The 11798-nt window shown below is 58.5% G+C and overlaps 2 protein-coding genes across 2 annotated transcripts; both read right to left on the bottom strand.

Moving 5' to 3' along the window:
* Positions 1-6641: 6641 nt before the first annotated feature.
* LOC124265792 lies at positions 6642-7253 on the bottom strand. The gene has a single exon (XM_046700619.1). The coding sequence runs from the start codon at positions 7251-7253 to the stop codon at positions 6642-6644; it is 612 nt and encodes a 203-aa protein (XP_046556575.1).
* Position 7254: 1 nt separating this feature from the next.
* On the bottom strand, positions 7255-8487 carry LOC124265793 (collagen alpha-1(III) chain-like). Its single transcript, XM_046700620.1, has one exon. The coding sequence runs from the start codon at positions 8485-8487 to the stop codon at positions 7255-7257; it is 1233 nt and encodes a 410-aa protein (XP_046556576.1).
* Between the last annotated feature and the right edge of the window lie 3311 nt (positions 8488-11798).

The following is an 11798-nucleotide window of genomic DNA, read 5'->3' on the forward strand; positions in this document are numbered from 1 at the left end:
TATTTCTCTCCATTATAAATGACCGTATACAGTCGTGGGTAGAAACACAACGCCTTATCCTCTGAATCACAAGCTGGTTTTAGAGAGGGATATTCCACCAGTGACCAAACATTTTATTTTACATTCAGTTATCCATAAATTCTATTAGAAAAAAGAGAGGTAAATTCTAATGTATATTTGTAGATTTCCAAAAAGCGTTTGATTCAGTGAACAGGGAGCAACTTCCTCTGCTCTACTTGTTGTTGCAAAGAGGTATTCATGGTAAGAGTCCATAAACGCTTAACAAATTATTTACAAGAAACGTAAAGGCTTCAGTTCTGTGTAGTAAAAACAACTATGACTGGCATGTTCAATACATCATGTGGAGTGAGACAAGGTTGTATATTGTCACCAGTATTGTTTATAATGACATTGGATATTGATGAACTTGTAAATGAAATAATAAAATCTGACGACAGTGGCATATTTATTGATGAATCCCTAAAATACTATTATCAATATTGCATTTTGCTTTGATGATGTATCTATATTTGCAGATTCTGTTATCAATCTCCAAAAGAAAATAGATATTTTGGTAAGATACTGTAAGAAATGGGATTAACTATAAAACAAGAATAAAACCAAAGTTGTTGTTTTTAAAAAGGAGGCGTTGTTTCGAAATATCAGAAAAGGTTTATTAATGGACAGTCCATTGAAACTACATCTTATTATAAAGTATCTTGGTTTTGTATTTTCCTGCAGAAACATGTTTTTCAAAAGCATGTGAGACACTTTCCCAACAAGCAGAAAGAGGCACTTTACCCAATTAAACGTTTTATCAAGCAAGATACAAAATCTGCTAATGATGGCAAGATTAAGCCTGTACTTTTATCATGGAGCTGAGCTTTGGGGATGGGAAAAACGTAAATTAGTGAAAAGGTTCATGCAAGTTTTTGTAAATATGTATCCCAGATTGGTTCTAGGGCATCAAGTAAAGCAGCTCTGGCAGAATGCAGTAGTTATCCTATTGAAATATATGCCTATATTAGCCTCTGTCGTTTAGGAGGAGGATTTACGTCCAACCGCCATATAGATATACAAAGAAATGTTATGAAATGTTAAAAAGACTAGATGATAATGGGGATGGTATCAAAAAAGTGAGAATGTTATTATTTAGATACGGTTTCGGTTATGTATGGATACCTATTCTTCCTTCCTTTCCTTCCTTCCTCCATTCCATTCTCCTCCATCTTCTTCCATTCCTCCATTCCATTCCATGCCATCCTCCACTATAACTGTATTTCCATTCTTCATTCATTCCTTCCTTCCTTCCTTCCACTATTTCATTCCATTCCTTCCTTCCATTCTTTTCTTCCCTATTATTCCATGTCCATGCCATTCCTTCATTCCTTCCTTATTAGATATTCTGTCCACTCCATTTCCTTTTCATCCATTCCATATTCCTTCTTCTTTTCCGTCTACATTCAGTGTGCTTTTTCCTGTTCTTTCCTCTCTCCGTGTCCTTCACTCTGTTATTCCTTCCTTTCTTGTCCTCTTTCCGTCTGAATCCATTTCATCCATGTCCTCCATTCCATTCTGATTCTCCTTTATATTCGTTGGTCTTTATCCATCTCATATTCCATTCCTTTTCCATTTCTATTCTGGTCCGTTCCTTCCACTCTGTTTTCGTTTCCTTGGCTTTCATTCTGTCCGTGCTGTCTGTGCCATTCTGTGTGCCACCAGTTCCGTCCACGTGTCTTGTCCATTTCCTTTTCCTGTCGTTCCATGTGCCATTGTCACAAGTCCTTTCCGGTCCTGGGGCTATCCTGTGGGGTTGTCCGGCTGTTGGGTCCTTTCGTCTGTTCTTCCGTTATTTGTGTCTGTGTTTCGTCTTCCAGCGTCTACAGTCATTCCATCCTTCCTTCCGTGTTAGTGTCTGTGTCCACTGTTTCTTTCTTCTTCTTTCTTCTCTTCTTTCTTTCTTTCCTTCCTTTCATTCCTTTGGCTTCTGTCCTTCATTCCATTCTTTCTATTCATTCCTTTGTGTCCATGTCCATGTGTCCTTCCCGGCTGGGTTCTTGGGGCTGTCCTCCGTCCCTTGGGGTCCATGGGTTCTTGGTCCGTCTTCCACTCCACCCTTCCGGGTTCTTGGTCCATGGGGTTCCTGTGTCCCTTCCTCCACATTGTTCCACCTTCCTTTTCCTGGGGTCCAGTCCATACCATGTGGGTTCCTGGGGCGGTCCACCTTCCTCCATGGTTCCTGGGGCAGTCCATCCACCGGCCTCCACTTAGGTTCCTCCATGGGGTTTCGGTCCATGGGTTCTGGGCTCAGTCCACCTTCCACTCCGATCCACCCCAGGCCACCTCCATGGGTTCCACTGCTTCCACATCCGGGCCCGCCACCTCCTGGGTTCCTGGGGCTCCAGTCCACCGGTGGTCCATTCCACCCCGCCTCCATCCGGTTCCTGGGGCTCGGTCCATGGGTTCCTAGGAGACCAGTCCACGTGCCGTGGGTTCCTGGGGTGATCCATGCCGGTCCATTCCATGGCCGGTCCTGGGGTTCCAGTCCATTCCGGTCCATTGTCACCATGGGTTCCTGGGGTTGGTCCATAGGGTCCTGGGGTTCGATCCATACCTTCATGGGTTCTGGGACCAGTCCCATCCTTCCATACCATGGGTTCCTGGGGCTCAGTCCATGCCACCGTACCGTTCCTGGTCGGTCCATACCGTTCTTGGGGCTCCGGTCCACATTTTCCTGCGGGCGTGCCAGTCCCCTCAATGGGTTCCATGGGGGTCGGTCCATGCCGCCACTCCATCCGGTTCATGGGTTCCTGGTCCATCCGTAAGTTCTGGTCCACTCCATACCTCCATGGTTTCCTGGGGCTCCGTTCACCACTCACGGCCACCTCCGTGGTTCGGTCCAGTCTTCGGTTCGTCCTTCCATCCGGTTCCCTGTGAACGGTCCCACCCCAACCACATCAGTCCACATCGGCCTTCATGTGGGTTTCACTGGGCAGACCAGTCCCGGCTCCATCTGCGCCATGGGTTCAGTGGACCGGTCCACCATTCCGCGCCGCCGGTTCCGATCCACATCCGCCGCTGGGTTCTTGGGTTTCAGTCCACATCCACCCCGGCCACCTCTATGGGTTCCTGGCTCAGTCCACTTGGTCCTCCGCAGTTCCTGGGGTTTCGATCCACTCCTTCCATGCCATTCTTGGGTCCAGTCCCACCCAACCAGTCCGGTCTTCCTGGACCATACCTCCATGGGTTCCTGGAGACCAGTCCCTCCACATGCCTGTCCACCTCCATCGTTTCCTGGAGGGCTCAGTCCACCGCGTTTCCATCAGTCCATCCACCCGTCCACATCCGCATTGTTCCTGGGGCTCCGTCCACCTCCGTTTCACCACGTCCATCTTTGGCCGGTTCCTGGCCAGGTCAGTCCATCCACCCCAGCACTCCATCCGGTTCCTGGGCAGTCCCCGCTATCCTGCCACATCAATGGGTTCCTGGGGCGGTCCATCCATGCCTCCATGGGTTCCTGGGCTCAGTCCCCAAAACCCCTCCTTGGTTCTTCCATACACCTTCCCTGGGCAGTCCATTCCACCCTGGGGCCAGTCCCCCACATCCACCCCACCACTCCGCCGGATTCCTGGACCCCATGCCTCCACCCAGGTTCCTGGAGCTCAGTCCCTTCCGCCTCCACATGACGGTCCCCACCACATCCACCCTCCTGGGTTCCTGGGAGACCAGTCCACTCCACCCCTTTCCTCCATGGGTTCCTGGGGCTCAGTCCCTTTCCATCCCATGCCACCTCCATGGGTTCCTGGTCCCTACAACCCTTCCGGCCACCTCCATGGGTTCCTGGGAATGGTCCACACTCCACCTCCATGGGTTTCCTGGGGCCAGTCCCCACATCCACTCCACGTACCTCCATGGGTTCCTGGGAACGGTCCACTCCTGCTTTCCATCCACCCCATGTCCATGTTCCTGGGGTCAGTCCACCCCCATACCTCCATGGGTTCTTCCATCCGGGTTTCCTGGGGCCTGGGGTCGGTCCATCCACCCCATACCTCCATGGGTTTCCATCCACCTTCAGTCCCCTACCTTCCATCCTGGGGCCCCATCCATGCCCTCCATGGGTTCCTGGAGACCAGTCCCCCATCCACGTACCACTGGGTTCCAGGGGTCAGTCCGCCCCATGGTTCCACAGGGGCTCCGGTCCCACCTTGTATCCGCTCCACAATGGTTCCTGGGGGTCACGGTCCACATCCGCCCCATGCCTCCATGGGTTCCTGGGGACCGGTCCACTCCACCCAGGCCACCTCCATGGGTTCCCTGTGGGTCGGTCCACTGTGCCACCTTGGCACCTCCATGGGTTCCTGGGTCCGGTCCACGGGTTCCTGGGTTCCATGGGCTCATTCCCTTCCGTGGGTTCCTGGTGGCTCCACCTTGGCCTCCATGGGTTCCTGGGGCAGTCCACCATCAGGCCCTCCTCCGGGTTCCTGGGGGCCAGTCCATTCGCTCCACCCTCCATGGGTTCCTGGTCCAGTCCACGTACCATCCCCGGCCTCCTTCATGCGTTTCCTGGGGATCCATCCATTCCTTCCATGGGTTCCTGGTCGATCCACCTTCCACCCCATACCTCCATGGGTTCCTGGGGCCAGTCCACTCCGTGCGGTCCCTGGGTTCCATCCCTGCTTCCATGCTGGGTTCTTGGGGCTCCGGTCCACGCCGGCCGCCGGGTTGGGTTCGATCCAGTCCACCTTCCATGCCGGTTCCTGGTCCACATCTCCATACCTTCCTGGGATTCCGGCTCCATGCGTTCCTGGTCCATCCATGCCGGTTCCTGGTCCATCCACATCCATGTGGGCCACCTCCACCTCCGGCCTCTGGGTTCCTGGGGTCCAGTCCACATGCACCAGGCCATGGGTTCCTGGGGGTCAGTCCACTCCGCGGGTTCCTGGGGCCGGTCCATGGGTTCCTGGGGTCGGTCCATCCGTGGGTTCGGTCCACCCCGTACCTCCATGGGTTTCCTGGGGCCAGTCCTCCATGCCTCCACTGGGTTCCACAGTCCGGTCCCGTTCCTGGGTTTCCTCCGGTCCACCTTCCGGCCACGTTCCTGGGTCCCTCCGCCGTTCCGATCCGGTCCTTCCATGCCATGCCGGGTTCCTGGGACCGGTCCACCATCCGTTACCTCCATGGGTTCCTGGTCGGTCCGATCCTTCCATCGGTTCCTGGGTTCCATGTCCCGGTACCTGTCCGCTGGGTTCCTGGGTCGGTCCACCATACCTCCATGGGTTCCTGGTCCGTTCCTGCCATCCATTGCCGCCCATGGGTTCCTGGAACCGGTATTCCTGGTCGGTCCATCATCCATGGGTTCCTGGGCTCCGATCCACATGCCACTCCGCCGTTCCATGGGTTCCACGCGTCCGGTCCATGCCTCCATCCGGTTCCTGGGCTCCGGGTCCGGGCCTGTCCGCTCCGCCTCCTCCCATGGGTTCCTGGGGTCCGGTCCATCCGCGTTCCATGGGTTCCGGTCCTGGGCTCCATTCCATGGGTTCCTGGTCGGTCCATCCTTCCTTTCCGCGGGTTCCTGGGGTCAGTCCACTTCCGCCGTTCCTGCGTCCACCTTCTGGGTTCCTGGGGCGTCGGTCCACTGCCCACATCCACGGGTTCCTGGTCCATCCATGGGTTCCGGTCCATCCCCCGCCACTCCATGGGTTCCTGGGGTCAGTCCCATCCACCCGTACCTCCATGGGTTCCTGGGACCAATCCACCTTCCTGTGGGTCCACCTTCCTCCATGGGTTCCTGGATCGGTCCATCCACCGGCCATCTTTTCCATGGGTTTCCTGGTCCGGTCCACCTGCCACGTTCTTCCGCCATACCTCCGTGGGTTCCTGGTCCGGTCCACCCTTCCACGCCGGCCTACCTCATCCGGTTCCTGGTCACCGGTCCCTCCTTCCATGGGTTCCACTGGTCCACCTCCAATGGGTTCCATGGAACCCATGGTCCCCTGGAGGCCAGTCCACCACATTCCGGTCCACCCTTCCATCCGCCGTTCCACTTCCGCACATGGGTCCCCGTCCACCCTCCATCCGCCGTTCCTGGAGTCAGTCCCCATCCCCGGCATTCCATGCAGGTTCCATCCACCTCCACATTCAATACTCCATGGGTTCCTGGTCCCCTTCCATCCATCCATGCCTCCATGGGTTCCTGGTCCGATCCACCTTCCACCCCCCCTCCACATGGGATTCCTGTGGTCCAGTCCCTGCTTTCCATGGGTTCCTGGAGATCCAGTCCCTCCATCCCCGTGTGCCTCCATGGGTTCACTGGGGCCAGTCCATACACCCCAGGCCTCCATGGGTTTCTGGGGCCAGTCCACCCCACCACCTCCATGGGTTTCCTGGAACCGGTCCACCTTCCATACCTCCATGGGTTCCTGGGTCGGTCGGTCCCACCCCTCCGGGTTCCTGGGGTCCACTCGGGCCCCATCACACTCCATGTGGTTTCCGGGCTCCAGTCCCTTCCATACCATCCATGGGTTCCTGGGGGTCAGTCCACTCCACCCCCCTCCATGGGTTCCTGGGGCTCGGTCCCCAGCCATGGGTTCCTGGTTCTCTGTGTTCCTGCATCCATGTGGGCCCCTGTTCTTCCATTGGCTTCATGTGGGTTCCATCCACCATCCAGCCCAGTACCTCCATCCGGTTCCTGGGGTCCAGTCCCTCCTTCCGGTCCATCCTTTTCCATGGGTTCCTGGGTGTCGGTCCTTCCCTCCATGGGTTTCCTGGGGTCGGTCCCTTCCATCCGCCCATGCCTCCTGGGTTCCTGGGGCCAGTCCCCACATCCATACCTCCATGTGGGTTCCTGGGGCTCCGGTCCCCTCCGCCCATTCCTCCACTGGGTTTCCTGGTCCAGTCCTTTCATTCCATTGCCTCCATGGGTTCCTGGGGCCAGTCACATCCGTCCATGGGTTCCAGTGACCTCCATGGTTCCTGGGGTCCAGTCCACCTCCTTCCATGCCTCCATGGGTTTCCTGGGGTCGGTCATCCTTGTTCCCTCCATGGGTTCCTGGGGAGTCCGGTCCACATCCATCCTTCCATCCATGGGTTCCTGAGCCAGTCCAGTCCCTTCCCTCCATCCCCATACCTCCATGGGTTCCTGGGGCCAGTCCCTTCCATACCCCCAGCCACTCCACATGGGTTCCTGGGGCTCCAGTCCATCCACATGCCATACCTCCACTGGGTTCCTGGGGTCCCACTTCGTCCACCTCCATTTTACCTCCATGGGTTCCTGGGGCCGGTCCATCCGCCACCCTCCATGGGTTCCTGTGGGCCGGTCCACATCCATGCCTCCATGGGTTCCTGGGGCAGTCCGCCATCCTTCCGTGGGTCCGGTCCACCACCGTTCCTTGGCCCCGGCCCTCCATGGGTTCCTGGGGCCAGTCCATCCTTGCCACATCCACCTGGTACCTCCACTGGGTTCCCTACCGTCCCATCCTTCCGGTTCCTGGACCGGTCCACTCCTTTGGGTTTCCTGGGGTCCGGTCCACCATTCCCTGGTCCATCGTGCCTCCATGGGTTCCTGGGACCGGTCCATGTCCAGTCCGGTCCGTCCATGCCTCCATGGGTTCCTGGGGGCCGGTCCACGCCACCGCCATGGGTTCCTGGGGCCGGATCCACGCACCATCCATACTCCATGGGTTCCTGGGGTCCAGTCCCTCCACCCGTCCACCTCCATGGGTTCCTGGGGAGCCGGTCCGTTGTCCGCCCCATGCCATGGGTTCCTGGGGCTCCGGTCCATCGGCCTCCATGCGTTCCTGGGTCGGTCCACCTTCCTGGGTCCACCTTCCATCCATCCGTGGGTTCCTGGGGCTCCGGTCCATCCACGCCCGCCGTACCTCCATGGGTTCCTGGGGCACTCCGGTCCATGCCATGGGTTCCATGCGTTCCTCCGGTCCTCCACTCCGTTCCATGGGTTTCCGGTCCATCCATGCCTCCATCCGGGTTCCTGGAGGTCCATGCCGTCCATCCGGGTTCCTGGGGCCTCCGGTCCATCCAGCCACTCCGCCGCGTTCCAGGTCCCGTCCATCCGCCTTGGGTTCCATCCGGTCCGGTCCACCGCTTCCACCTTCCGTTGGGTTTCATGTCCACCGGTCCATCCGCGGGTTCCGGTGGGTTCCTGGGTTCCAGTCCATCGGCGCCATACCTCCGTCGGTTTCCTGGAGACCGGTTTCCTGGGTCCGCCCGTCCGGTTTCCTGATCCACCTCCGCCTCCGCCGTTCCTGGGGGCCAGTCCATGGTCCGTACCGGGTTCCTGGGGCTCAGTCCGTCCTTCCGCCGCCTCCGTGGGTTCCATGGTCGGTCCATCGGCCGGTCCATGGGTTCCTGGGGCCGGTCCGGTTCACACCCGTCGGTCCGTGGGTTCCTGGATCCGGTCCACGTTCTTGGTCGCCATCCATGGGTTCCATGGGGACCGGTCCACACCTCCGTCCACCCTTCCGCCTCCATGGGTTCCTGGGGGTCCTAGTCCGGTCCATCACCCCGTACCTCCATGGGTTCCTGGGGACCAGATCCATCCCCTTCCACCCCATGCCATCCGGTTCCCAGTCAATCCGGTCCTTTTCCTGGGGCTCATCGGGTCACTCCACCGGGTTCCTGCGGTGTCCACCTCCATGGGTTTCCTGGGGTCGATCCATTCCGGTCCATGGGTTTCCTGGGGCTTCCATCCGCCATGCCCTCCATGGGTTTCTGGGGTCAGTCCACTCCGTGGCCATGGGTTCCTGGAGACCATCCCCATGGGTTCCTGGGACCAGTCCACATACCCCATGGGTTCCATGGGTTCCGGTCGGTCGCATGGGCCATCCGCCGTTCCTGGATCCACGGTCCTCCGGCTGGGTTCACTGGACTTCACCCATGCCTCCATCCGGGTTCCTGGGGTCCATTATTTGTCCATCCATGGGTTCCTGGGTCCACCGGTCCATATCCGCGTTGCGGGGCTCCGATCCACGGCCACTCCTTCGTGGGTCCATGTGGGTTCCTGGGGTCCACTCGTCCATGCCTCCGCGGGTTCCTGGAGGCCGGTCCATCCATCCCATGCCACTCCATGGGTTCCGGTCCACCTTCCACCTTCCATCGCCACTCCATCGCGTTCCTGACCAGTCCCTTCCATCGCACCCATACCTCCATGGGTTTCCTGGGGATTCGGTCCATCCGGTTCCAGACCACCCCGTCACCCTCCATGGGTTCCTGGGGGCCAGTCCACTACCACATGCCATTCCACTCCATTTGGGTTCCTGGAGATGAGTCCCTTCACCAGCTCCGGCCATCTCCATGGGTACCTCCATGCCAGTCCACCTGTAGACCATTGGTTTCCTGGGGCCAGTCCACATCACCCCGTATACCTCTCCACGTGTTCCTGGAGATCCAGTCCACCGTACCTAGGGACATCGGTCCCCGTACCTCCATGGGTTCCTGGGGGCCAGTCCACCGTTGCCAACTGACCGCTGGGGTCGGTCCATGCGTTCCTGAGACCAGTCCATCCACGCCTCCATGGGTTTCCTGGGGAGCCAGTCCCCATCCATACCTCCATGCGGGTTCCTGGGGACCAGTCCGGCCCTCCATGGGTTCCTGGGATCAGTCCCCGGTACCTCCACCGCGGGTTCCTGGACCGGTCCCTACCAACCACATCACGCCCCCATTCCTCCATGGGTTCCTGGAGACCAGTCCCCATCCCCAACCCACATCACCCCCATCATCCCTCCATGGGGTTCCTGGAGACCAGTCCCCTACCTCCAACCCACATCACTGGAGACAGTCCACTCCATGGGTTCCTGGAGACCAGTCCCCACCCAACCCACCGGTCCAGCCACCCCTGGGTCCCTCCATGGGTTCCTGGGGGGTCCAGTCCCACTTCCCAGTTTCCTGGGGACCAGTCCCCGTACCTTCCATGGGTTCCTGGAGACCAGTCCCTACCCAGGCCACATCACGCCCCATACACTCCATGGGTTCCTGGAGACCAGTCCCACCCCAGCCCACATCACACCCCATTACCTCCATGGGTTCCTGGAGACCAGTCCCCTACCCCAACCCACATCACCCCCTATACCTCCATGGGTTCTTGGAGCCCATCCCCACCCCAACCCACATCACCCCCAGTACCTCCATGGGTTCCTGGAGACCAGTCCCCTACCCAACTTTGTTCCACATCACCCCCGTACCTCCATGGGTTCCTGGAGACCAGTCCCCACCCCAACCCACATCACGCCCCATACCTCCATGGGTTCCTTGGAGACCAGTCCCCTACCCAACCCACATCACGCCCCATTACCTCCATGGGTTCCTGGAGACCAGTCCCCTCACCCAACCCACATCACCCCTTGTACCTCCATGGGTTCCTGGAGACCAGTCCCACCCCAACCCACATCACGCCCCCCAGGCCTCCATGGGTTCTGGAGACCAGTCCCACCAACCAGCCACATCGCCCCATACCTCCATGGGTTCCTGGGGACCAGTCCCTACCCAACCCACATCACGCCCCGTACCTCCATGGGTTCCTGGAGACCAGTCCCTACCCAACCCACATCACCCCCGTACCTCCATGGGGTTCCTGGAGAGTCCCCTACCCCAACCCACATCGCCCTTAGCACTCCTCCATGGGTTCCTGGAGACCAGTCCCACCCCAACCCACATCAGCCCCCATGCCTCCATGGGTTCCTGGAGACCAGTCCCACCCCAACCCACATCACCCCATACCTCCATGGGTTCTTGAGGCCAGTCCCTACCCAACCCACATCACGCCCCATGCCTCCATGGGTTCCTGGAGACCAGTCCCTACCCAACCCACATCACCCCCGTACCTCCATGGGTTCCTGGAGACCAGTCCCTTCACAGAACCATCCTAACCCTGCTGCACCTCCACGGGTTCCTGAGACCAGTCCCCTACCAACCCACATCACCCCGATACCTCCATGGGTTTCCTGGGAGACCAGTCCCACCTCAACCCATCACCCCTGGCCGGGTTCCTGGGACCGGTCCCACCAACACCACATCACCCCTTAGCACTTCCGGTTCCTGGAGACCAGTCCCCAGAACACATCATCCATCTCCATGGGTTCCTTCAGGCCAGTCCCTACCCAACCCATCACGCCCCGTACCTCCATGGGTTTCTGGAGACCAGTCCCCACCCCAACCCATCACCTCACCCCTGCACCTCCTGGGACCAGCCTCACTCCAACCCACATCACCCCCCGTACCTCCTGGGGTTCCAACCCACAATCACCCCTCGTACCTCCATGGGTTCCTGGAGGTCCCTACCCAGTCCACATCACGCCCCAACCCACATCACCCCGCATCACGCCCTGTACTCCATGGGTTCCTGGAGAACCAGTCCCCACCCAACCCACATCACCCCATTACCTCCATTGGTTCCTGGAGACCAATCCCTACCCCAACCCACATCACGCCCCGTACCTCAGCATGGGTTCCTGGAGGCCAGTCCCACCCAACCCACATCCGCCCCATACCTCCATGGGTTCCTGGAGACCAGTCCCCTACCCAACCCACATCAGCCCCCATACCTCCGCCATGGGTTGCTGGAAGACCAGTCCCTACCCCAACCCACATCACCCCTGTGCTCCATGGGTTCGCCCGAGGCCAGTTCCACCCCAACCCACATCATCCCGTACCTCCATGGGTTCCTGAGACCAGTCCCCTACCTAACCCACATCACCCCAGTACCTCCATGGGTTCCTGGAGACCAGTCCCCACCCCAACCCATCACGCCCTTACCTCCTGGTTCTGGAGACCAGTCCCCACCTTAC

The sequence above is a fragment of the Haliotis rubra genome, unplaced genomic scaffold (assembly GCF_003918875.1).
Source record: "Haliotis rubra isolate DU_JTF1 unplaced genomic scaffold, ASM391887v1 Scf996, whole genome shotgun sequence".
Lineage (NCBI taxonomy): Eukaryota > Metazoa > Mollusca > Gastropoda > Lepetellida > Haliotidae > Haliotis > Haliotis rubra.

What these genes read in the sequence shown, in the direction of transcription:
- LOC124265793 (XM_046700620.1), bottom strand. Translation starts at nt 8,487, where the DNA reads ATGGAGGCGGAAGGGTGGACGGAGGTGTGGACCGGTCCCCATGGAACC.
- LOC124265792 (XM_046700619.1), bottom strand. Translation starts at nt 7,253, where the DNA reads ATGGAGGTGGACGAAGTGGGACCCCAGGAACCCAGTGGAGGTATGGCA.